At 66.6% G+C, this 24442-nt stretch overlaps 8 protein-coding genes across 8 annotated transcripts in view; 4 read left to right on the top strand and 4 right to left on the bottom strand.

The window, feature by feature from the left end:
• Nucleotides 1–1892, bottom strand: part of EMIHUDRAFT_468520 (ATP-dependent RNA helicase) — a 12569-nt gene extending 10677 nt beyond the window's left edge. Inside the window, exons 1-2 of the mRNA XM_005782007.1 lie at nucleotides 1086–1892; nucleotides 16–85 (exon numbers count right to left, since the gene is read on the bottom strand). Coding sequence (XP_005782064.1) covers nucleotides 16–85; nucleotides 1086–1837 — 822 coding nt within the window. The 5' untranslated portion in view covers nucleotides 1838–1892. The remainder of the gene's footprint in view (nucleotides 1–15; nucleotides 86–1085) is intronic.
• A 1928-nt stretch (nucleotides 1893–3820) lies between these two features.
• Nucleotides 3821–5832, top strand: EMIHUDRAFT_113669 (hypothetical protein; the record flags this gene model as incomplete). The annotated part of the gene is made up of 2 exons (XM_005782008.1): nucleotides 3821–4709; nucleotides 5729–5832. The coding sequence occupies 2 exons, from the start codon at nucleotides 3821–3823 to the stop codon at nucleotides 5830–5832; spliced, it is 993 nt and encodes a 330-aa protein (XP_005782065.1).
• A 1801-nt stretch (nucleotides 5833–7633) lies between these two features.
• On the bottom strand, nucleotides 7634–11316 carry EMIHUDRAFT_233722 (hypothetical protein; the record flags this gene model as incomplete). The annotated part of the gene is made up of 3 exons (XM_005782009.1): nucleotides 7634–8028; nucleotides 8058–9405; nucleotides 9475–11316. 3 exons carry the CDS (start codon nucleotides 11314–11316, stop codon nucleotides 7634–7636), a joined length of 3585 nt encoding a protein of 1194 aa, XP_005782066.1.
• A 1203-nt stretch (nucleotides 11317–12519) lies between these two features.
• On the top strand, nucleotides 12520–13651 carry EMIHUDRAFT_365795 (hypothetical protein). The gene is made up of 3 exons (XM_005782010.1): nucleotides 12520–12915; nucleotides 13201–13355; nucleotides 13503–13651. The coding sequence occupies exons 1-2, from the start codon at nucleotides 12852–12854 to the stop codon at nucleotides 13338–13340; spliced, it is 204 nt and encodes a 67-aa protein (XP_005782067.1). The 5' UTR covers nucleotides 12520–12851; the 3' UTR covers nucleotides 13341–13355; nucleotides 13503–13651.
• Nucleotides 13652–14597: 946 nt separating this feature from the next.
• EMIHUDRAFT_233723 (hypothetical protein) lies at nucleotides 14598–16054 on the top strand (the record flags this gene model as incomplete). The annotated part of the gene is made up of 2 exons (XM_005782011.1): nucleotides 14598–14734; nucleotides 14809–16054. The coding sequence occupies 2 exons, from the start codon at nucleotides 14598–14600 to the stop codon at nucleotides 16052–16054; spliced, it is 1383 nt and encodes a 460-aa protein (XP_005782068.1).
• A 62-nt stretch (nucleotides 16055–16116) lies between these two features.
• EMIHUDRAFT_365796 (hypothetical protein) lies at nucleotides 16117–17415 on the bottom strand (the record flags this gene model as incomplete). The annotated part of the gene is made up of 4 exons (XM_005782012.1): nucleotides 16117–16517; nucleotides 16654–16655; nucleotides 16772–17076; nucleotides 17358–17415. Coding segments are annotated over 3 exons (708 nt in total), but the record flags the coding sequence as incomplete, so codon positions are not given.
• A 3707-nt stretch (nucleotides 17416–21122) lies between these two features.
• Nucleotides 21123–21833, top strand: EMIHUDRAFT_45764 (hypothetical protein; the record flags this gene model as incomplete). Its single annotated transcript, XM_005782013.1, has 2 exons — nucleotides 21123–21436; nucleotides 21572–21833. Coding segments are annotated over 2 exons (576 nt in total), but the record flags the coding sequence as incomplete, so codon positions are not given.
• Nucleotides 21834–22963: 1130 nt separating this feature from the next.
• The window catches only part of EMIHUDRAFT_456752 (hypothetical protein), a gene marked incomplete at its 3' end in the record, with an annotated part of 3427 nt that continues 1948 nt past the window's right edge, over nucleotides 22964–24442 (bottom strand). The window contains exon 5 of the mRNA XM_005782014.1: nucleotides 22964–23005. Within this exon, the coding sequence (XP_005782071.1) occupies nucleotides 22964–23005 (42 nt within the window). The remainder of the gene's footprint in view (nucleotides 23006–24442) is intronic.

The following is a 24442-nucleotide window of genomic DNA, read 5'->3' on the forward strand; positions in this document are numbered from 1 at the left end:
CGGGTAGTCGCGCACGTCGAGCACGCCGCTCGCGATCAGCTGCTTGGCCTCGAACAGCTCCGGCGAGGTCAGCCGCTTCGCGGGCCTAAAAAAAGAAAGTCGGGCCGCCGCGCTCACTCCGAGAGAGGTGTGAAGGCGAGGTCAGCCGCGTGGCGGGCCGGTGCGGCTCGTCGCGCTTGCTCACCGCCGACAGCCGCTTCCGCTCCTCGGCGCGCACCTACACGTGCACACACATCGCGCTCCCTCTGTCTCTGTCTCCGTCTCTGTCTCTGTCTCCTCCCTCCCTCCCTCCCTCCCTCCCTCCCTCCCTCCCTCTCTCTCTCTCTCTCTCTCTCTCTCTCTCTCTCTCTCTCTCTCTCTCTCTCTCTCTCTCTCTCTCGTCTCTCTCTCTCGTTCTCTCTCTCTCTCTCTCTCTCTCTCTCTCTCTCTCTCTCTCTCTCTCTCTCTCTCTCTCTCTCCCTCCCTCTCTCTCTCTCTCCTCGCACCGGGTCGTCTGGCGGCCGCATCGGGTTGGAGCGCGACGGGCCCGCCCCGCCAGGCACGCGCATCGCCGGCGTGAGGTCGGCGCCTGCACGGGGTTCGTCAATTGAAGGAAGTGTCTAGGAAGTGTCTGGGAGGTGTCTAGGAAGTGTCGAGGAGGTGTCTAGGAGATGTCTAGGATGTGTCTAGGAGGTGTCTAGGACGTGTCTAGGACGTGTCTAGGAGGTGTCTAGGAGGTGTCTAGGAGGTGTCTAGGAGGTGTCTGGGAGGTGTCTGGGAGGTGTCTGGGAGGTGTCTAGGAAGTGTCGAGGAGATGTCTAGGAGATGTCTAGGATGTGTCTAGGAGGTGTCTAGGACGTGTCTAGGACGTGTCTAGGAGGTGTCTAGGAGGTGTCTAGGAGGTGTCTAGGAGGTGTCTGGGAGGTGTCTGGGAGGTGTCTGGGAGGTGTCTAGGAAGTGTCGAGGAGATGTCTAGGAGATGTCTAGGATGTGTCTAGGAGGTGTCTAGGACGTGTCTAGGAGGTGTCTAGGAGGTGTCTGGGAGGTGTCTGGGAAGCGTCTGGTCGGCGCCCGTCTGCTGGTCGGCGTCCCGCAAGGAGAGGGACATCTTGGAGCCGGTGGTGGAGAGGACCTTGACGAAGCAGGGCTGCCCGCGCTTCAGCGCGTCGTGCGGCGAGCGCAGCGGCTGCGACTGGATCAGCGACACGTGCACGAGGCCCTCGGCCTTGCCGCGCACGCCGCTCAGCTGCACAAACGCGCCAAAGTCCATCACGTTTGTGACGCGGCCGGCGTACACCTTGCCCGGCTCGGCCGCCGCGTCGGCGTCGCGCGAAAAGTCGCGCGCCAGCGCCGCGCCGCTGCTGCCGCCCCCGCCCCCGCTGCTGCTGCCCGCGCCGCCGCCGCCGCGCCCGCCCGGCGGCGGCGGCGGAGGCGGAGGCCGCCGATCGGCGGGGCGGCCGCCGATGGCGGGGTCGACCGCCGCGCGCGCGCCGAGGGCCTCCTCCTCCAGCTTCCGCAGCCGCTCCGGGTCCGCGTTCGGGATCGCCAGCCCGGAGAAGCGCTCGGTCGGCCCGGACGAGGACGACGCGGCGGCGCTGGCCGCGGGCGCCGACGGCGCGGGGCGCTTGCGCGGCGCCATGGTCTGCACGAGGTGGAGGAGCGTCGACGCAAAGTCCTCCGGGAACTCGGCGCCGTTCTCGTCGAGCGCCCGCATGAAGGCGGGCAGCGTCGAGTTCTCCTGCGCCAGCTCGATGATGAACTCGGCGAGCGTCTTGTCGTCGACGCCGATGTGGTTCTTGAGCTCGGAGCAGATCTTCTGGACCAGCGAGAGGCGCTGCAGCCCGAGGAGGGCGTCCATCGTTGAACCGCGGCCTCGCGGCGCCAGCGAGGAGGGCGAGGAGCGGGCGGCGAGACGGACCTGTCGAGGCGAAGAAAAGAAAACCGCGTGTAATCGGATAGAGAAAGCAAGGCGCGAGACACAATCCATCCTTCCTAACTGACTAAACGAATCATTGAACGCACGAAACGAGTCTGAGTTCGCCGAGAACCAACAAACAAGCAAGGCGTTGGACCCATCCTTCCTAAACTAACTCACTACCCTCTAAACAGCCATTGAACATATAGTGTGTATAGATGCAACAAACACAAACAGCTGCAAATCCTCATGTCAATCACATATAGTGCATTGTGCGCACGCCGCGATCCATCCACGCGTACTGACAGCCCTCGCTTGAGGAGGGTGCGTGGAAGCACAACTCAACACTTGCCGTCGCCAGGGAGGCAAAGGCCAGGGGCAGACATGCATGACGCCCGGCCCGCTGACCCTCGCCTCCACCTGAGGGCCGCCCCTTTCGCCGCCGTGAGGACCTCGCTCTGCCTCAGTCTGGCCGTGAGGACCTCTGGCCGTGAGGACCTGCTTGTGGTCGTGAGGACCTCTTGGCGGGTGTGAGTTTCTTTTCATCCATGGAGCAGTTGCCTGCTGGCCGTCGGGGCGCGAGGGCCTGTCGAGGCGGAAGAAAAGCAAAAATCCGTGGATTGCGTTCAAACCCTCATGTCAATACACCGATGCAATACAGTGCATTGTGCCCACGCCAAGATCCACACGTACTGACCCTCGTGCCTCGAGGACGGCGTGCAACTCAATACTGACTGCCGTCGCCAGGTAGCAGAGGCAAGGGGTAGACATGCACGACGCCACGCGGCCCGGCGCTGTCCCTCGCCTCCTCTGAGGGCCGCCCCTCTCGCCGCCGTGAGGACCTCGCTCTGGCCGTGAGGACCTCTGGCCGTGAGGACCTCTGGCCGTGAGGACCTCTGGCCTGTGAGCCTTGCGAGCCTTTCGAAAAGGCCTTGCATATCAGGTGTATATCGCAGGCTGCGTGCGGTGAAGTTGTGGACAGTAGGCTTTCAGGCTCTGTGGCAATTGCAGGGGCTGGAGAGCATATGCAGGCCGTGCAACCTTTTTCTGTGTGTATGTTGAAGTTCTCATCCCAATGGTGGAAAGTAGAATATTGGGAAGCAGATGATGCTTGATGGGGCCGTGGGTGCGTCTCTCGTCTCTGCTGTTGATGGGCTCTGTTCTCTCCATCTTGCGTGCGCGCGCGCTGTCAGTCTTTTCCGGTCGATGCTCCCGTGGACCGGCAGCCAGTTTCTTGCTTGCGTAAAAAAGAAAGAAAACACGCAACCCAAGGGAGGGATGGGAGGACGGCACGCCGCCACCACACAGGGATTTTAAGGAGAGGTGTGTGATGCGCTAGCCGTCGCCCACCCTAGGGAGTCTGCCTCTTCCTATCTCTCTTCGCAGTCTCTCGCCGCTTCTCGCTGCAACCTTCATGCCACCTCGCGGTCGTCCCACTCTCGTCGTTCTCTCCCTTGTCATTTCCTCCTCTGTCGCGTCGTTCTCTTCTGCCTCGTCCTGCGACGCCGCCGCCTGCCGGTCCCTTGTTCTCGCGGCTTCTTTCGCCTTTCGGCGCAACTCCGTCCTCCTCGCGGCGTATCCTGGCCCCTCGAGTCTATCGAGCTCCCCTCGCGCAAGGACCACATTTCTGACTCCCACTCCGATCATTTGCCTCCAGGTCATGTTGTTGCCCAGGTCCACTCTCTCTTCGAACACTCGTGCCTCTACGGATGATGCCGGCGCTTGCTTGCGTTGCATCGCTGATCGACGGTCAAAGAATTCTTAAAGGCCACGGCTCTCCCACTGACCGCATCACTGGTGGGTCTGTTCTTCACCTTCATCGAGAGTCTCTGTGACACTGTCTCTTGGCAACGTAAAAATTCTTTTTACTTAGGGAGTTCTTTTTTCCGAGCGGTTTTCGAGCTCAAAGCGGCCGGATCGGTTGTAATGGACCCGTCGGAGGCCTTCCATCGGTGGCGGCACTCGGACCTTCTCTCCGACGTCGACGCCTCGACGCACTGGCTGCCGCTCCAGTGCTGTGCCGCTCTCGTTTCGCTCGCACTCACGCACTCCTTCCTCGCGCTCCGCCACGAGCGGAGGCGAAAGCAGCTCGCATTCTCAGAGCACCTCGCTCGGCGCGCGCTTGACGCCGCGGCGCGGGACAAGGCGGAGTGCCTCACAGCCGCGGCCGCGCGCGCCGCGTGCGACCGGACGGAGGCGGCCGAGCTCGCCGCCGCCGACCGAGCAGCGGCGGCGGCGGCGTTGGCGACGGCGGTGGCGGCGGCGGCGGAGGAGTCGCGAGCCTCGGCGGCGCGGGAGGCCGCGTTGGTGGCTGCCCTGCGGGCAGCCGAGGCGGCGGCGGCGGAGGAGGGCCAGGTTGCGTCCGAGAAGGCGGCGGCGCTCGAGGCGCGGTGCGCAGCAGCGGAGCAGGCGATCTCGCACGCGGCGGCCGAGCAGGAGAGGCTGCAGGGAACCCTTCAGGCGGCGGCGGAGGCGGCGGCGGCGGCGGAGCGGGCGGCGGCGGGGAGGCGGGAGGTCCTCGAGGCGCGATGCGCCGCAGCGGAGCAGGCGGCGGAGACGGCGGCGGCTGACGCCGCCGCCGCCGTGCGCAGCGCCGACGAGGCGGCGGCGGCGGCGGCGGCGGCGGCGGAGCACCGCGTGGCGAAGAGTGAGGCTGCGGTCTCCGCGGTCGCGGCAGGCGCCGCCGCCGAGGTGGTGGGCTTGATGGAGGAGGCGGCGGCGAACGAGGCTGCACGTGGAGAGTCGGTGCGAGCGGCGGTCGCTGCCGCTGCCGCTGCGGCCGTCGAGGCGGAGCAGCTGCTGTCTACCTGCGCAGGTGCAGCGTCGGCACTCTCTCGGCGGTCTCTCGGCGCTCTCTCGGCTCTCTCGGCGGTCTCTCGTCTCGTCTCGTCTCTCTCTCTCTCTCTCTCTCTCTCTCTCTCTCTCTCTCTCTCTCTCTCTCTCTCTCTCTCTCTCTCTCTCTCTCTCTCTCTCTCTCTCTCTCTCTCTCTCTCTCTCTCTCTCTCTCTCTCTCTCTCTCTCTCTCTCCCCCCCCCCCCCCCTCTCTCTCTCTCTCTCTCGGCTGTCGTTTGTCGTACCTCGGCTGTATTTTGGCTGCATCTCGGCTGTATCTCGGGTGTATCTCAGCTGTCTCTCAGCTGTCTCTCCGGCTGCGTAGCCGCGTCGATTCCCGCGCCGGGCGCCGCGGCGGCGGGCAAGGAGGCGGATCGGGAGGCCGGTTGGGCGCTGGCGGCGAGGGAGCGGGCGGGAGAGGCGCTGATGAGCGCTCTGGAGGCGGCGGCGGAGGAGGCGGGCGAGGCGGTGCGGGAGGTAGGTCTGTCTGGCCGCACGAGACGTGAGCATGTGTCGTATTCGCCGCCGCTTAGGCCGGCAAGGCGATGCGGGCTGCGGACCGCGTCGCTGCGGCAAAGGCGGCGGCGGGAGGCGGCGCCCCGCCCTCTCTAGATAGAAGCGGAATACGCGGTTCGTGTACCCCAACCAGCGCTCGAGAGGGCACGTACTCCGCTGTATTCCGCTGTACTCCGCTGTATTCCGCTGCATTCCGCTGTATTCACTGTCCTCCTCTCTGTTGTCTTCACGCGGTGCTCATGTACCCCCATCGATGCCGCCACCGAGCCCGCCGCCGCCCTCCCCGCTCCCTGCGTCGCCTCCGCCCCCGTCCCCACCCCCGCCCTCGCCGCCGCCGCCCTCCCCATCGCCGCCCTCCCCACCGCCGCCCTTCCCACCGCCGCAATACCCACCTCCGCCCTCGCCGCTGCCGCCCTCCCCACCGCTCTGAAGACGCTGCACAATCGCCCGTCTTCTCCCCCTCATGTCGGCGTATCCACAACGCAGGTCCGCAGCACCGTGCGGCCGACCCAGACACGGATGGCGCCGCGATCCGCGAGGCGGGGATCGACGCGGCGCTGGTGCTGCTGGATTCACAGGCGGACCAGTAGTTAATCAATCAATTCATTAGTTCGTTGATTGTGGTGCTGCTGGACTCACAGGCGGACCAGTAGTTAATTGATCAATTAATTAGTTCGTTGATTGTGGTGCTGCTGGACTCACAGGCGGACCAGTAGTTAATCAATCAATTAATTAGTTCGTTGATTGTGGTGCTGCTGGACTCACAGGCGGACCAGTAGTTAATTGATCAATTAATTAGTTCGTTGATTGTGGTGCTGCTGGACTCACAGGCGGACCAGTAGTTAATCAATCAGTTAATTAGTTCGTTGATTGTGGTGCTGCTACACACACAGGCGGACCCGGGCGTGCGCGATGCCGCGGCGCGTGTGGCTGCGCACCTGAAGCGGCTCGAGACTTGCCGAGACTCGCCGAGATCTAGCCGAGATCTAGCCGAGAAATCAGCACTCTGGAGGCGCTGTGATGAGCGGTGTGCATGGTTTTCCCGCCCAGCCGGACTTGTTGTTCCGTATACGCCGCAGGCTCGAGAAGCGCGCCGGCGACTGCGCCGGGCGGGCGGGCGGCGCTGCGGCGGCCACGGAGGCGGATCGGGAGGTGGGGTGGGCGCTGGCGGCGAGGGAGCGGGCGGGAGAGGCGCTGATGTGTGCCCTGGAGGCGGCGGCGGAGGAGGCGGACAAGGCGATGCGGGCAGCTGACCGCGTCGCCTCCAACCGGGCCAAGGCGGCGGCCGTTGCCGCCGTCGCGGCGGCGGGCTGCGCTCTCCGCACCGCGCAGGCTGCGGCCGAGCGGAGCGTCGCCCGGCTGTCCGAGGCGGACGAGGCGGCGGCGGAGGAGGGGGAGGCGATGCGTGCTGCTCGCGGCCGCATCGCCGCCTCCCCGGCCGTCGCAGTCGTGAGAGGGCTGGGGGCGAGGCTGGCCGCGGTCGTCAGGGGGGAGGAGGAGATCAGCCGAGATCAGCCGAGATCAGCCGAGGCGGCGGTCGGCGACGAGAAGGCCCCTAGAAGCGGACTGCGCGACGACGGCGGCAACCTTGTCGCACCGCCTGCCTCCGACGGCAAGGACGCGCGCCGTGCCCTTCTTGGGCCTCGACGACAAGAGGGTGGGGGAGACGGGGGAGGGCGACACGCCGCGCCACGCAGCTGAGGACGACACGCACGCCTCGCTGTCCGAAAAGGGCAACCTCCGGCCCGGCCGGCCGCTCGTCGTCCTCCTCCTCCTCGTCCCCCGGCCCTCCTCTGCGTCGTTCTCGCCGTCGTCCTTGGGCGAGGTTTGAGCGTTTTGCCGCGTCGATTTTGCGGGAGACCGCCCCATCCGAGCGACGCACACGGGCCGGGGTCAAGGACGGGTGGCGCCGGGGGGCAAGGGCGCCCGGTCCATGTCCATGTACAGCATGCCCGCACACCACGCCCACCATGCCGCATGCTCGGGACGTCTCTTCGTGAGTGTTGGAGTGCTGCATGCGCCTCTCTCTCTCTCTCTCTCTCTCTCTCTCTCTCTCTCTCTCTCTCTCTCTCTCTCTCTCTCTCTCTCTCTCTCTCTCTCTCTCTCTCTCTCTCTCTCTCTGCCGCTCTGCCGCTCTCGCAGAGGACTGGAGTTCGGAGTTACGTTTCATTGGTAAGGTACACGTCACTCGCCAGTCGCAAGGTAATTTCTCCACACACACACAATACTTTTGTGTGGTGCTGGTGCGTGGTGGGGCAATGGGGGGCGACCCGCGGCCAGCGGCATTCAAAGTGCAAAAGGCCCGGTGCATGTGTGTCGACACAATGCTCAATGGGCTGCCCGCCGCGCCTGACTATCGCCTCCTGACGGTGGGATGGAGCGGGGAGCTACTCAGACGCGGAGGCTGGCGGCGCCGTCCCCGTCCGCCGCAGCCTGCGACCCTCGTTGCATGTGGGCGAGCTTGGCGAGCTTGGCCGCGAAAGCTTCAAAGAAGTTTCGAGCAAACTCGCCGTCGAGGGGCACACAAGCAAAGGCCGAGAGGAGAGGCGCCGCGGACGCGGCGGCGGTCAACATCTGCCGCTCGCACTGCCGGCCAGCAAAGCGGCCGAGGTACGCTTCGGCGTCCGACGCGGTCTGGACGAAAAAGATGTGGAGCGTAGACTGCGGCAAGTCCTCGGGCACCCCGTCGAGGGCGGTGGTGCTGCTCGAGATACCCAGCCCGTGCAAAAAGGCGCGGAGTGGCGCCAGCGGCGAGCAGCTCGACGCGGCAAATATCACCTGGACGCCTACGGCACGGACAGCCACGGGTGGGCACTGCGCGCCGGGGCGGTGTGGAGCGTGTGCCGTTGCGGGGCGCCATGCCGCTGGTCGACGCTCAGCTCCGCAGAGATGAGCAACGTCGGGAGGAGCGCTTGCGAGTGGTAGAGCCGGGCGTCGGCGTCGCGGAGGCTCGCGGCAAGGCTCGCGCTCAGCGGGAGCAGGAAGGACCAGCCAATCAGCGGCAGCCAACCGAGGCGCGCAACGTCAATAACCGCCACAGCGGCCGCGAGGGTGACGTACCCCGCGGCTAGCAGCATCTTTGTGGGCACGTTGAAGACGGGACGGCACGTCGATCCGTCTGCGGAGAGGACGTGCAGCCCGGAGGAGATTGCCCGCTTGGGCACGTACAGCGCCCCCCGCAACGAGACCCTCTTCTCGGCGCGGCCGTAAAGATCGCGGGTAAAATAGGAGGCGAGGTTCGAGTGGAGCTGAAGCTGCTCGTGCACGCGCTGCCTGCGCCACCACTCGGCGTGGTAGTCCTCGCGCGACATGAGGGCGGCGTCGAGGCTGCGCAGGAGCGTCGCGAGCGACGTGGTGACCACGCGGAAGCCCTGCGCCGCCAGCCACTCCTGAAGCCGCGCCGCAAAGTCCGCGCCGCTCTCGGGCGCCTGCGCGCAACCTGACCAGTCGGCCGACGCATCGAGCCAAACGAGCGTGTGCTGCGGCGGCCGGCGCAGCGCGGCCAGCAGCTCGACGCAGCGGCGCGGGCAGGAGAGGTACTGCGGCGTGAGCAGCAGAACGAGGAAGGCGGCGTCGCGCGCAGCGGCGTGCGCCGCGTGGAGGACGGAGCATCCATTCTCGAGGCGCTGCACGTCGAGCCACACGTTGACGCCGCCGCTGTTGAGCGTGTACGCGATCGCGGAGGCACGGTCTGCCGCCTCGCGCCCACCGTACGAGACAAAGACGTGGTACGCCTCGGGCTGGCGCAGCGCGGCGAGCGCGAGGAGGCGCCCGAAGCGGGTGGGTGGGCGAATAAAGGCAAAGGCGCCGAGGAGGAGGCAGCCCAGCATCGTCGTCAGGTAGCAGGGGAGGGTGAGGATGTAGAGGGAGAGGGGGAGGTCGTCCAGCACCGCCTCGGCCAGAATGAGTACGAGAAGAAAGACCCAAAACGCGCCGGCGAGCCGCGTCGAGCATCCGAGCGTGGTGTAAGCAGGCCAGGGCAGACCAAGGCAGACGACCTTGCCGCGGCCCACCTTGGCGGTCGTGTTCGCGACTGCAATCGCTTCTCCGCCGCCCACCACGCCGCCCATGCCGCCCGCCTCGTGCGCCTTGTGCCAGTGGACCTGGACCGGCACCGGGGACGGCAGCGCACCGCGGCTCGCCTCGAGGAGCTCCGCCTCGGCCTGCTGCAGGCCGCGGAAGAGGGCGGCGGCGCCCGGGTCGGCCGGCGGATGGTGCTTCTCCAGCGGCACGGCGGGCGCGTCGGCCTCGCTCACCCCCTCCGCTCCGTCGCAACCCGAGCGCCCCAAGCGGACGATCTTGCCCGAAACGGCCTCAAAGAAGCGTCGAGCGAAGCTCTTGTCCAGCTCGATGGCAGAGTAAGAGGTGACGAGCGGGCGCGCCTCGCCGCCCGCGACGAGCATCTGCCGCTCAACGTGCCGCCCGGCAAACTTTGCGACGTACATTTCGGCCTCCGTTCGGCTCTCGAGGAGGAAGATGTGCAGCGTGCGCGGCTCAAGCTCGGCGAGAGCGTCAATTGGCGCGACATCGCTCGAGATGCCGAGCGTCTCGAGGAATCGGCGCAGCGGCTCGGCCGTGGCGCGCGAGGTGATGAAGCAGAGGCGGGTCCGGCTCAGCTCCATTTCGGAGGAAGCGAGCAAAAGCGGCAGCAAAGCCGGAGAGTGCGCGAGGCGCGCGTCGGCTGTCGTGCACGCGAGCAAGCTCAGCCGCCAGCCGAGCACGCACGTGGCTAGGAGAATACCAAACGAGAGCACGTCGACAGTCTCATCCTGCCAGGTGTACTCCACGGACCTGAGGAATACGGCCGCGATCCCGACTGCGCCCGCGAGGCCGAGGAGGAACTGGAACGGCACCGCAAAAAGGCGGTCGCAGCGGGAGCCGTCCGCCGAGAGGGCGTCGAGGCCCGAGGAGACGGCGCCGGCGGGGACCAGCAGCCGTCCCCAGAGCGAGACCCGTCCGCCGAGGAGGCGGCCGCGCCCGACAGAGGGGAGGGCGACGACGTCCTTGCCGAGCGGCGCGCGCGTGTGCATTGATGGAGAGAGTCGCTGCCTGCGCCACCACTCGGCGTGGTAGTCCTCGCGCGACATGAGGGCGGCGTCGAGGCTGCGCAGGAGCGTCGCGAGCGACGTGGTGACCACGCGGAAGCCCTGCGCCGCCAGCCACTCCTGAAGCCGCGCCGCAAAGTCCGCGCCGCTCTCGGGCGCCTGCGCGCAGCCCGACCAGTCGGCCGACGCATCAAGCCAAACGAGCGTGTGCTGCGGCGGCCGGCGCAGCGCGGCCAGCAGCTCGACGCAGCGGCGCGGGCAGGAGAGGTACTGCGGCGTGAGCAGCAGGACGAGGAAGGCGGCGTCGCGCGCAGCGGCGTGCGCCGCGTGCGCCGCGGTGAAGCCGTTTTCGAGCCGGTAGGTGTCGAGCCACACAAAGAGAGAGCTGGCGCTCAGCACCGACGCGAGGGAACGCGCGCAAGCGGTGGCCTCTGAGCCGTACGACACCATCACGTGGAAGCCCTGCACTGGCGCCACCGTGCTCAGTGCGCCAAGCCGCCCAACTCGCATCGGTGTCCCGTCTTGCAGCATGCCGAGCTGCAGGCTCCCGAGGCAGAGCGTCAGGAAGCCGACGCACGCGTTGAGCGGCAGCGGATGGTACCAGCGGCTCCACAGAATGGGCGGGGTGATTGGGTGGCTGTTGCGGGCGGCCGAGACGTAGGCGATAATGAGCGGGTAGCCGATGCTCGCGCCAATGAGCACGCACAGCAGCACCTGCGCGCGGACATTCTCAAGCACCGCACGAGGCATGCCGAGCGAGTAGACCACCCGCCGTCGCAGCCGGCAGGGCACCTGGCCGAGGTCGATCAGCGTGCCGCAACCGAAAAAGCGCCAGATGTGCCAGGTGCGGCGGCGGTCGCGCCGCCAGCCACAGGGCTCGGGGACCTCACCGTGGCCGAATTGCGCGACGGTAGCCTCGGCCGCTGCGAGTGCCTCTGCAAGCGCCAAGGGCATGTGCCAGCTGCCGCCTGCGGTGTCAGCAACGCTGTCCAGCTCGAGCACCGTCGCGTCGCCAGTGCGTCGCGGCATTGTGCCAAGCTTTAAGCTATGCACACACGCGCGGACTGCACTCGACTGCAAACCGCGCGGCCGTCGTCGCCCCCCTCAAACACGCGAACCACCGCGCGCTGTTTATACAAAAGAACTCGGTGGCCAGCGCTTGGATTGGCTCTCGAGGCTCTCGAGGTGGATATCCTTTGGCCGCGTTGGGTAGCGAGGATTGGTGTAACCCGAGCCACGGAGGCGTGTTTTCTGGCGGCCGACCGTCAGTGCACGGAGTTGCCCCTTCTCCGACTGCCCCGGCTAGTTCACGGGTTTCGCGGGAGTGACCCCATGCGTCAAACCCGAGACCTAGCGCGGGTGGGTTGGAGGGGGCTCGCCCCGTTCCTCCCCATCGGGCCGCGTGAGCGGCCACGCCTCGCAGATTCGTTTTCGCGCCTGGGTCAGGCGCGCGGGGCATCCCCCGGGTCGCTCGACCAGCGATCCGAAGAGTGGCCGCTATGCGAAGGAAAGAGTGGGGCCCTCGGGGTACGCCTCGTCCGGCCCCCTCCGAGGGGGGGAGGGAATTGCGGGGTCCCCACGGGCGCCTCAGTTCGGCCCTCCCGAGGGGGGGAGGGGAGCAAGGGGGTGGGGGGATCGGGGCGGGGGGGAGGGGTCTCGGGTTTCATGTGGCTAAAACTTGCCTTTGATTGGCACTCAACGCTGCAAGCCTGCAGGCATAGCACAGCTCACAATCAGCACCCTAAACAGTATGAACCCCGCGCGTGCTCGCGCCCCAACTGACAACTCATCATTCTAGGGTACGATACTTCCGGGCCGGTGTGCGGGGAGCGAACCTTAACGACCGCCCAGAAGCTTTCTGAGCGAACCAATCGGGCCAGGATCATCAGCATATGTCCCCTCCACAACATCGTGGGCGTTTGAGCGGTATTTGAGGAGCACCGCGACTCTGAAGTTCGGCCGGGTGGTCTGCAGACCCCCCCCCCCCGGAGCAGCAGAGGCTCCGTGGGGTCGAAAAGTCGACGCTGGGAGTCGCACTCGTCAAACCGTCGCAACACCACGCGGTACGCACATACCGCCCACATCCCCTCCACCGCTGAGAAGGCGCAGATCGACCGCCGGGCCGCGTAGCCGTCGTTAAGGAGCGGTTTTTGGAGCCGTACGAAGAGGTCCCAGACGGGCGAAGATGCGGTTTTTCGACGACCACACGCGATGTGGTATCTGGTTTTTGCTAAAAACGGGCCGCCTAGTGCAGCATCACTAGTACAACACGCAACCACACTGAAAGCTCCACACTAGCCGGTATAGGCGAGCGCCGACGGCGTCACGGTCGCCGGAGTGGACGCACTGCACACACACTGTGACCGTGTCGTGGGTGTGACAGTGCGCGACACAACCGTCGGCGCCGCGCTATCGCGGCGCCCCGCAGTCTACACGCCTCAGGCACACCCTTGAACGCGCCATGGGCGCGCAGATACACCGCAGCGCCGTGGAGAATCCACACCTGGCCGGTCCCGAGCCCCGTCCTGGGCCTCCAGGCGGCCGAAGATCGGCGTTCGGGCGTGATGAACTTGTCGGAAATGGAGCAAACTTGGCGCGGCTCGTCGCTCGCGGTACCGGGTGAGCCTGGATAGGGCAAAATCTGGGGTGAATACGAGGGACAGAGGTCGCAAGTTTGTCGCGCAAGTTTGCGCGGCGTGGCGCTGCCCCGCTGCCGAGGGCGCCACCAACCCGTGGCGGCGGCATTTCCAGCCCAAATTGGGCGTTCCGTGCGCCTTGCCGGCGAGAGTGGACGGGCTGTGCATCGTGGGGGGGGGTGAGTGGGAGGGAGGTGGTCGTGTGCCTACTTTGTCGGCCGCGCGCGAGGAAAATACTGGGTGTGAGGCGCGCAGGAGGCGAGGATGGGCGCGCCGGCGGTCGAGCCACCGAACAATTCGACGTGGCGCAGCTCCGCGCCGGCGGGGACGACCGAGCACATGATGTCGGCGGCGGTCACGCGACGAGGGAGAGCCGCAGGAGCCCTCTGTGGAGCAGGCGCGCGAAAGCAGCGATGAGTGGCGCTTCGTCAGCCACCTGTGGGCGGTCATCGGGGTGGCGCCACACCTCAGCGAGCTGGATCTGGGAAGGGCATGGGGTCACGCGGGCCCTGTCTGCAGCAGCAGTGCTAACTAAAACGACAAAATTCCGGATGGACCGGAGACTGTCTACTCTTTCGGCGCACCGTGCTCGGGCCCCTCGAAAAGCTGGCTGGTGGTCGCGCGCGGCGCGTCAGCGCGGCTGCGACTGGTCGGGCACCTCGGCTGGGTCCATCGGCAAGAGGCCCGCCCCGTCGGGCGGCCCCGGGAGCGCATGATGCCCCTCCGAGAGGCGCTGACGCCCCGCCGAGATCGCGCTGGTTTGGCACGAAAAACACGAGGCGCCAAGGGGGGGGGTCAAGTATGGTACCCTAGACAGGGCAGCACTGGCAAGTGCAACGCGCCTCATGTCGGAGAGCGACCGTGCCTCGTTCGCCGCTTATGATGTAGAGTTTGTTGTAGAGATTTCACGTTGTAGAGCGCCTCTACATCGCTCTACAACGGAGGCAGTTCGTCCCGCGGCGGATGTAGAGCTCTACAGCTCTACATTGCTCTACAGCGCTCCACGGCGCGCCCCGGCCTAATAGCTGGGCCTCATAGCGACATGCCGGCCACGGAGCTCGTCGCGCCCATGCCGCCATCGGCGCCCGCTGACCATCTGGCGTGCAGCGAGAAACCCTCTGCGAGCTGGCGCCAGCGTGGTGGTTTGGCGGCGTGCGGCGCAGCGCTGGTCTTCTTGGCGTCCATCCACGGTGATCGCGGATCCGGCGAGAAGCCTTGCGCTGCCATCGGTCAAGGCGCAGCTGGACGAGACGATGCGAGAGGAAGGCCGGCGGCTTTTCGAAGCGCAGCACGACCTGCGGCGCCCGGCGCGCTGATGCCGACCACTGCAGGGTTTGTTGTCGACGAGGATGACTCAGGATTCTGTTTTTCTTGTTTGACTTGGCGATTTGAGAGTCGCGCACAGCACACACTGGCCAGTGTGCTCCTCGCTCGCTCCCCGCTCGCCTCGGTGACCTGTCGCCCACCAGCGCGCGGCGACCGCGCGCACACCACCAGCGCGCGGCGACCGCGGCACACCGCGCCCGCCGGCTCTCCGCCCTCCTCACCACCCGTCGGCGCTGTCCGCAGGTCGTACGTAAAACGCGGACCGCCTCCCCCACCGTGCGATTGCCTTCAGTGGCCGCCAGACGTCCGAACCGCTCGCTTCTGGTGTGCAGCAGGGATTGCCGGCGAATGCCGCAAGTGGCTTTGGTGCTCGCGAGCACCCTCGCATACCCTTTCTTCGGCCTAGGCACGGCTGTGGCCGGTAGTGCACGAAAAACGAGAAAACAGGAATTTTCGATTTCGCCGACTTTGCCCATTAACGGCGGGTTCGCGCCGCGCGCGAAACGACCGAACGGGCCGCAGGGCGCGCCGAATGCCCGCTCCAACTGCCGCTGCTCAGACGGAAATTGCGGCACGGCATGACGGGTGACGCCGATGCCCTCCTCCGCGAGTACCGCCGGGCAAACCCTGGGCGTGCAGGCACGGCAGGCGGCCGCAGGCTGCATGACAGCAGCCCGTGCTCTGAGCGAGCAGCATGGGACTTCGAGGATTTGGAGTGGGCGGAGCAGCACATGGCGCACACCAGCCTGCTGGCGGAGCGGCCTGTGATTAGGGCGGCCAAAACTGCCTCGATCTCTGAGCTCACCAAGCTCGAGGGTTGCTTTCGGGCGGTCCAGGCCAGCCTCTCTCGAGAGCGAGCAGCAATCACAACGCTGCAGACGGCGCTACAAAATGCTGGCATCGAGAGCAGTAGTGGCGCGCAGCTCATAAAACGTGGCGACACTCCAGCCACTGTCTCTGTTTGCCCTGAAGCCGGCCCAACGACAGCCTCCGCGCTGCAGGACGCCATGCTGCGCCGCATTGCTTTACTGCGCGCCCAGTTACTGCAATCTCAGGAGGAGCTCGAAGCGACAACCCTTTCGCGTGCAGCGCTCGAAGAGCTGGCGAGCGGCGCAGGCGTTGTGGTCGAAAGCGAGACTGCTGACTCTGCATCAGCGATCCGGCCTGAGGCGATGCTCGCGCAGTTGGCACGGCTGAATGGAGCGTTGCGAGAGGCCACGCGTGGTAGGAAAGATGGGGAGAGGGGAAAAGGCCACCGTAATGTAGTGCGCTCTTTCTCCAAGCCACCCGACGTTCCAATCAGCGTCTTTGCCGACGGCTTCATGCTGTTCCGAGGCCCGTTTCGAAAGTTCGAGAGCGACGAGGCGAGGATGTTTGCCGCGCAGGTGATGTCGGGCATGATGCCCCACGAGCTAAACCAGCGGTTCCCGGATGGCTGTCTCTTTGAAATCCATGACGTTTGCCATCAGACTCACGCTCAGGCGCATGCGTTGGCTGTCGAGCGCCAACGGCCTTGCGGAGGTGGCTCCGCTAGAGTGGTTGGCGTCGATGACATGGCTGGTGCGGCGCCACTTCTCGCTCCTCAGCGGGCAGAGGACCTGCTCCGCCGCCTGCCCCAGACCGTGGTGCGAACGGGAGGCACCGTCGTCCCAGTGCGGTCAGAGCTCGCGCAAGTCCTCGGTGTGCCCCTGGCGCCGACGCCAGTCCCTCAAGACGGCTCGTCGCCGAGCGATGCTCCGGAACCGGATGACATGCGTGCCGCCCGACTGCGGCGGTTTGCGGGTGCGGGTGTGTCGTCTGTCTGACGATTCGACAGTTTGCCAGCGGCTTTTGTATTTCACCGTACTGTCGTACACACAAATACGTCTTACCTCCCCGCCGGCTCCCCGTACAGCGCGTACCGCAGAAGCGCCCCGCCGACCAGGGCACCGTACAGCAAATAGAGTCCCGCCCGCCGCGACCCGCCCACCGCCCCGCACAACCTCCTCCGCCGCTCCGCGCCGACGCCGCCGACGCCGACCACGACGCCACCGCCCACCTCTGGCGGCATCGGCTGCTCTGCCGTCGTCCACGGGTCTAGGCAGAGCTCCGCAATGCTGGCGCGGTCGCTGGGCGCGAGCTGCAGCATGGCGTCGATGAGCTGGCGCGCCTCGAGGGAGAGGTGGTCTGGGAGGGAGTAGTTGCGGCTCAGCACGGCCGCCACCAGCCCCTCTCGCGACCCACCCGGAAAGGGCTGACAGCCAGCGAGCAGCTCGTACAGCGTCACGCCTGGGAAGAGTCTAGGAAGAGTCTAGGAAGTGTCTAGGAAGTGTCTAGGAAGTGTCTAGGAAGTGTCTAGGAAGTGTCTAGGAAGTGTCTAGGAAGTGTCTAGGAAGTGTCTAGGAAGTGTGTCGTACAGCGTCACGCCTGAGCAAGAAGGCTGGCGTCGAGGAGTCAAGAAGAGGGCGCCGCGCGGGGGGAGAGGGGGAGGGGGGAGGAGGGGGGGGGGGGAGGAGGAGGCGTGCAGCGGCGCGCCGAGCGACCACACGTCCGACGGCGGGCCGAGCTTCGCGCGGCCCCAGGCGTGCTCCGAGTTGTACCCGGTCAGCTGCTCGGGCGACGAGTACGCCGGAGTCCCGTGCAGCACCGACGCGGGCGGCGCCTCCACCTCCCGCGCCATCCCCCAGTCCACCAGCACAGCCCTGCTCCCGTCGGCGCCGGCGCCCTCCTGCAACCGCACGTTGGCCGGCTTGACGTCGCAGTGCAGCAGGCCGCGGCCGTGCGCGTGCCGGAGCGCGCCGAGCAAGTCGCGGAAGAAGATGCGCGCCGCCGGCTCTCCGAGGCGCCCCCCTGGTCACAGCTGGGGGTGTGAAGAGGCGCCGTGCACCGTGCGACAGAACCCTCGCAAAACTAGTACGAGAGAGCCGAGAGTGCCTGGGCGACGCCCTGGGGAAGTGTCTGGGAAGTGTCTCTAGGAAGTGTCTAGGAAGTGTCTGGGAAGTGCCTCTAGGAAGTGTCTAGGAAGTGTCTAGGAAGTGTCTAGGAAGTGTCTAGGAAGTGTCTAGGAAGTGTCTCTAGGAAGTGTCTAGGAAGTGTCTAGGAAGTGTCTAGGAAGTGTCTAGGAAGTGCCTGGCTGCGCGGTCAAGTGCTCGAGCAAGCAAGGCCCCTCGATCCGCTCCATCACGATGAAGACAGCCTAGACACACTTCCTAGACACTTCCTAGACACCTCCTAGACACTTCGATCCGCCGCATCACGAGGAAAGCAGCCTGGTTGGCGAGCTCAACCGCATCCACCAGCGAGACGACATTCGGATGCCCGACCAGCCTCTTGAGCACGTGCACCTCCCACAGCACCGCCTCCTCAGGGAAGTGTCTAGGAAGTGCCTAGGAAGTGTCTAGGAAGCACCTCCCACAGCACCGCCTCCTGCCTTCCCCTCTCCTCCTCGCCGCCGTCCTCGCCGCCGCCACGGCACATCTTCACCGCCAGCCGAGAGGTGCCCGCCGCACCCGCGCCGCGCCCCTCGGCCGCCTGCAGCGTCGGCCCCGGCTCCGCCTCCACCACCACCCCGAAAGAGCCCTCGCCGAGCTTGCCGCCCAGCTGCAGCATCGGCGCCGTCTTCTTCTCGAGCTCCCCGCGCGCCGGCGGCGTCGGCATGTTCGCTGTCGGCCTCCACTCGCCGCTGTAGAGCAGCTCGCGAGCCGCCGCCTGCAGGGGGAGATTGCATCTCGGAGATTGCATCTCGGAGGTTGCATCTCGGAGGTTGAATCTCGGAGATTGCATCTCGCTGAAGCAGCTCGCGAGCCGCCGCCTGCAGGTGCGCCCACTTGCTGCAACTGCTCCCACTTGTGCCGGGCGCGGCGCCGACGCCGGGCCGAAACACCTCCGCCAGCGTGCGCGACTCGAACCAGTGCGCGTCGAGGGCGCCGCAGTCGACGACGCCGAGCTCGCCTACCACACCAACCAAGGAGCTGAACCCACACTGGATTCGACACTCTGGATGTATGGCACGTACGTGCTGAAGACGCCAACATCAGGGCGGGAGGAGGTCTCGTGAAGAGTACCACAGAGCGGTGTGTGCAATACGAGGGGTGCTGTGACGACTTTAGCGGGTAGCGGCGAAGAGATGGTGATGCAGACGGCGTGGGCGGTGGGGCGCGATTCGACGGCCCGAGGGGCATCGCAATCAGCCCGGACGGCAGCGCGCTGCTTGTGGCCGACATGTTGTTTAACCAGCGCTGTGACTCCTCTGTGCGGCTACTCTGTGTGCAGGCGACTGGCGCGGTGACTACGCTCGCAGGCAGCGGCGCTGGGGGCAGCTCTGATGGCGTGGGCGAGGCGGCGCAGTTCAATCGCCCATTCGGCGTCGCCCTCAGCCCGGACGGCAGCGCGCTGTTTGTGTGGGCGACTGGGGCAACCACAAGATCCGGCGCGTGGAGGTACGAGGGATGCGGATACGGCCGAGCTCGCCGCGATCGGCGAGCGCGGCGGCGGCGTCGGAGAGGGAGGCGGAGAGCGAGGAGCGGAACAGCGTGGCGAGCCAGTCGAAGATGACTGGCGAGGAGGCGTACACCTCGCCCGCAACGACGCCGTCGAAGGCGCCGAGCCGAGTGCCGCAGCGAATCGCCCTCCCACGGTCGCCGTCGGCAAACGCCACGCGCGTCCAGTACTTGTTGTGTCTCGCCCGCGCCATCGAGGCGTACTGCATCGTCGCGGGTGTGCTGTCGACGAGCGCAAACGCCTTGAGGCCGCGCGAGGTGCTAAACGGCGCCGTCGCGATCTGCCTGAGCAGCCGCGGGTCATACAAGTTGTCTGCCCGCACAATCAGCAGCGGCGCCGGCCCTTCGAACGCGGTGCGCGCGGCGAGGACAGAGTTGGCGAGGTTGCGCCAGACACCGCCGACGGTGCCGATGGTGAGATAGACAAAGTCGATCCGCAGCCGCGTGAACCGGTACGCCGTGACGCACTCGGCGATCTGTGCCGCGTCGTGCCCGAGCGTGACCACCGCCCGCTCGACGCCGGCGTGCTCCAAGCCAGCCAAGAGGTGGATCACGAGCGGCCGCATGTCGACGCTGAGCACGCGCTCGCGATCGCGAGTGGTCAGGACCGACGCCGCGTGCACGAGGGCGCGCTTGACGGTTGGCGCAGCCATCCCAGCCTCCATTATGCTCTCGCTGGCGAGTAGCGAGTAGAGGCACAAGCAGGCACTCTCGAGGTCTCTTGGAGCAGAGCCCCGGCGAGCCCTCGGAGGGGTACCCTGGGTGGGCGAGGCTGCTCGCCGCTAGCTCGGACAGCTCGACGAAGTGCGACAAGCCTCTGGGAAAGAAAAAGAAAAGCTGCCGCGCCGACAGGAGCAGAAGAGCCCACCTGTGCCCCTGATCGTCCTTCCAAAATCCTGCTCGTGCAGGTGTGGACCTCCTGGAGGAGGTGGAGCCGGCGGCCATCGTCCGGGGCGAAACAAAGAAAAAACCTGATATGGTGCTTGGTGGCGGCGTGCCGGACAGAGGATGCTCTGACGGCTAGCACCAGGTGTGTGGAGCCCGTACGCACTTCCAGTGGAGCCCGTACGCACTTCCATATATCACAACTGGAGCCCGTACGCACGAAGTACGCTGGAGCGAAAGAAAAAGAAACAGGTAGGGCCCTTGTAAAAGAAAAAAGAAAAAACCCTTGGGGTTCCGGCGGCGGTGTGGCGCGGTTGGAGTGAAGTACAAATTCTTTCTTTATATCCGCCGCATGGCCGAGCAGCCCACTGCCACGCTCCGGCGGGAGCTCGCCGAGCTGGGCGAGGCCTCTGCTCGCCACTAGCTCGGACACTAGCTCGGATACCTCATGTCCCGTAGTCTTTGTTTGTAGGTATGTTAGTATCGAGGTCTCGCGAGTTTTGGGGGTGAGAGAGAGAGAGAGAATTCTTGATACGAAACCACGACGACACACACCAGTCGACTCGCATCGGTTGCCTCCATGAACGGCGGAGCTATTCTCGCGTCCACACCACACCTGGCTCCAACGTGGACACGCCCATAGCTGGGGACACTACTAGGTCACGCATGGCATCAGAAGTTTTATCTCTGGGCCCCGAAAGGCATCTCTAGCAGCGTCGTTACGCATGCACCCTCCCCTCCTGGGCGCATACGCCTCACGTCTCGACAGAGCATATACGGTGGCGGCCCCGCCGGCGGCGGGGGTGGAGGCGGTGGCAGGGGCGGCGGGTACGGTGGCGGCCCTCGCGGCCAGAACGCCTGGTGTGGAGCCACTGGGGCGGCCCCACGACCCTGCCACTGTTCCAGCGGCGGGGGCGGAAGAGGAAAGTGGCAGTGTGGGTGGCGGACACGATGGCGGCACTGGCGGCCGCACCGCCTGGTGTGGAACCTCAGGGGCGGCCCCTCGACCCAGCGGTCGCTCCAGCTGCGGAGGCGGAGGCGGTGGTGGGGGGGGCTCACCCCATCCCCAGGGCCTCCAGGGCTCGCACCTCAACCTCTCACAGACCAGCGCACAGTGTGTGAGTGAGTGAGTGTGTGAGTGAGTGAGTGCACACACACACACACACACACACACACACCAGCGCACAGCGCCAGGACGTATTTTCTTGTCAATAGAGGTAGGTAGGTAGTAAGGTGAAGAACAGCCAGGCTCGGACTGGACACCAACGCGGTATGGGTGGACGCTAGACAGATGATGACGACACGCACGAGCGACACACAGACACAAACAAGCTCACAAGACACACAGCCAGCTGGCTGCCACACACCCTGAGTCGGCGTACACATAACTCAGGGCCACATCCTCCCTGAATAGAGAGGCTTGTATCTTAAGAATTCTTGTCAATAACAAGCTGTGAACTATCCGCCGTAGCCCCGTATGGCCGAGCAGCCCTCTGCCACGCTCCGTCGGGAGCTCGCCGAGCTGGACGATCGCCGCAAGGCGATGGAGGCGGAGATGGAAGGCATCAGCGAGGCGCTGCGCGCCAGCAACATGGGCGGCGTCGCCGGCGCTCTCGTCGACCGCGACGGCTTTCCACGTGCAGATGTCGACGTGCACGCGACGCGGACGCTGAGGCACCGGCTCGCCTGCCTCAACACGGACCACAAGGCGCTCATGCAGCAGCTCGAGGCCAAGCTCCACGCGATGCACGCCGCGCTCGCGGCCGGCGCGCCGCCGCCGCCGCCGCCCGCGGCTCGCCCGCCGCCGCGCACCGCCAGTGTCCAGTCGGCGGCTGCCAATGGCGTCGCCAACGGCGTCGCCAACGGCGTCGCCAACGGCGTCGCCAACGGCGTCGCCAACGGCGTCGCCAACGGCTGCAACGGAGCCGCCAATGATGGCGTCGCCAACGGCGCCGCGAGCGCGCCACCGCCCTTTGCGCGCGTCGGCTCTGTGGCCCCTGGCGGGCCGGCGGCCGCTGCGGGCCTACAGCCAGAGGACCGGCTACTGCGGTTCGGGCACGTGGACGCGTCGAACCACGACGGGCTGCGCGCGCTGGCGCTGCTGACCCGCCGCAGCGAGGGCGGCACCATCCCTCTCCTCGTCCTTCGCGGGGCGTCGCCGCTCGAGCTCACCCTTTCGCCGCGCCACTGGGAGGGGCAGGGGCTGCTCGGCTGCCTGCTGCACCCGGTGTGACCTGGGGGGAGCGTGTTCGTGTCCAAGTTCGTGTTCGTGTCGGGGTTGCTCTTTCCGTTGGTGTAACATGCACGCAACCGTCTCTCGTCGTCGTGGCAACTCTCTAGACGGGGTGCCCTTAGGGGACCCCTAGGGTTCTGAGGGCCGGATTTTTTTAAGACCTTTTAAGAAACGAGGAGGTTTAGGGGCTGAAATTGCCATTTAAGAGATTGCAGGCACGGGGGGTCCCTCTTTTAAGTCCGTTTAAGAAAATCGGCCTCACCGGCCACGCGTCGCTGGGTTCCGCGCCGGTTTCTCCAATACTGCTGTTATTAGGCACAAACCCGCCTCTGAAGACACATCTGTAAGTCTGGTGCACTGGCAGGAGCCATACTCACATAGGGGACGCGTGCTAGCTGACTGTAGCCAGCTTCCCGGCCTCCGGCGTCTACCGGGAGCCTCCCGGACCATCGACCTCGGGGAGCTCTCCCGCACCGTTTAAGCGTTTAAGACCGTTTAAGGAATTGGCGGCCCAGCAGCTCTTAAAACTTGCCATGGCAAGTTTTAAGCCGTTTAAGCCGCAGCGCCCCAGGGCCCACCCTTTTAAGCCTAGGGGTCCCCTAAGGGGGTGCCAGCTCCGCCACGTGCGCCGCCCGCGACCCGGCGCAGCGCCGGGTCGCGGGTGCGCGGTGCCGTCTCGTCCGTCTCGGGGTCTGCCGTGTCCGGCCGCGGTGCCGGTGCGCGGTGGTGACCGGTGTGAGTTTGGCTTCAGGCTTGCCCGAACCGTTGCCCGCAAGACATCATCAGAAATCACACGGGGCACACCCAGACCACTGGTTGACGTAGACGCACGCGCCACGGCTCGCTCCGTCTCTCGCTCTGGGTTTGACTTTGAGGCCACCCCGGCGCGGTCCCTCGCCTTGCTACGAGATGGGGCGGCGCTGCACTCCCCCATATCCCAGGCCTCCCCACCGAAAAGGGTCGGCTGACCTTCTTCCGCGCTGAGGCTCGCCGAAGTCAGTCACAAAATCCGCGTCGCACGCCCGTACGTAGTGTGCCCAGCCCACTTGCCCAGTCCACACCCCACACGCCGAACAGGGGGGGGGGGGGGGGGCTCCATCCGCCCAACCCCGCCCTGGTCAGTGGCCGTTGACGCCGCACTCCTCGGAACCGGAGTCCTCCTAAACGGGGAAATGGGGGGAAATTAGGGGAAATGGGCCCCAAATCGGGGGGAAACCTGCGGGGGGGGGGGGGGAAAGGGAAAAAAAAAGGGGAAAAAAAGGGGGAAAAAAAAAGGGGGAAAAAAAGGGGGGGGGGGGAGAGGGGGGGGGAGAGAGGGGGAGAGTCGAGTCTCGTCCTCGTCACACGACAGGAAGAGGCCCAGCTTCTTGGCGAGCAGCGCCTGTCTTCACAGCCGCGCGCTGTGAAGAGGTGCGGCCCCGAGGCAGGCGCACCCGCGGCGCCTCCCCGCGGCGCCTCGCCTTCTCTCCTCTCCCCTCCCCTCCTGGCGGCTCCCCTCCCCTCCCCCCCCCCCCCCTCCGCTCGCTTCGCCTCTCTCCTCTCTCCTCTCTCCTCCCCCTGCTCCCCAGCGCAAGCGGCGGCCGCGTCTCCGAGTCTAGGACGCCGCGCCGCAATCGCGGCGCACAGTGCGAGCGCAGCCGCCCCGAGCCAGTCAGTCGGCGGCGGCGGCGGAGGCGGAGGAGGAGGAGGAGCGGCACGAGGAGCAGGGGGCGGCGGGGCAGCAGGAGCAGCGGGCGGGGGCGAGGCGGCGACTCCAGAGCCGCCGCTCTCTGCCGACGGCAAAGCACCGCCGCCGCCCTCCATTCCCGCCTCCGCCGCCTCGGCACCCGCCGCCGCCCTACCCTCCCCCGCGCCCTCCGCGCCCTCCGCCCCACCGCCCGCCGCCGGCCCCGCCGCCCCCGCCCGCTGGCGGTATGGCGCGCGCTGCGCCCGAATCTGTTCCGGCCCCGCCGCAGCCTCGGCCGGCAGCGGCGTTGCTCCGGGCACCGCCGCCCCCTCCGCCGCCCCCTCCGCCGCCCCCTCCGCCGCCCCCTCCGCCGCCCCCTCCGCCGCCCCCTCCGCAGCCCCCTCCGCCCCTCCCTCCGCCGCCCCCTCCGAGGCCGCCCCTCCCTCCGCCCCTCCCCCCGCCCCTCCCCCCGCCCCTCCCCCCGCCCCTCCCTCCGCCCCCTCCGCCCCTCCCTCCGCCCCTCCCCCCCTCCCTCCCTCCGCCCCTCCCCCGCCCCTTCCCGCCGTGTCCTCCTCCTCCGCCCTGCGCCGCCGCTCCGCGAAGAGACGCTCCAGAGGGCGATCAGCGCCGGCCTGGGTGGAGGAGGGGCAGAGGCGGCGGTAGGGGCAGAGGCGTCGGCGAGGCAAGAGGTGGCGGCATGGACAGACGCGTCAGCGGGCAGGAGGCGGCGGGAGCCCAGAGCAGCAGCGAGAAAAGGCAGCCGTGGGGAGAGATGGGAGAGGTGGGAGAGGTGGGAGAGGTGGGAGAGGTGGGAGATGTGGGGAGATGTGGGGAGAGAGGGGGGAGCCACACCGGTGAGAGATGTCGAGAGATAGGTCGAGAGATGGGGAGATATGGGGAGATATGGGGGAGCCACACCGGTGAGAGATGT

Source organism: Emiliania huxleyi (assembly GCF_000372725.1).
Source record: "Emiliania huxleyi CCMP1516 chromosome Unknown EMIHUscaffold_196, whole genome shotgun sequence".
Lineage (NCBI taxonomy): Eukaryota > Haptophyta > Isochrysidales > Noelaerhabdaceae > Emiliania > Emiliania huxleyi.

What these genes read in the sequence shown, in the direction of transcription:
- EMIHUDRAFT_365795 (XM_005782010.1), top strand. Translation starts at nt 12,852, where the DNA reads ATGAACTTGTCGGAAATGGAGCAAACTTGGCGCGGCTCGTCGCTCGCG. An exon ending in CGCGGTACCGGGTGAGCCTG is followed by an intron (nt 12,916 to 13,200) that starts GATAGGGCAAAA and finishes TGGGCGCGCCGG; the next exon opens with CGGTCGAGCCACCGAACAAT.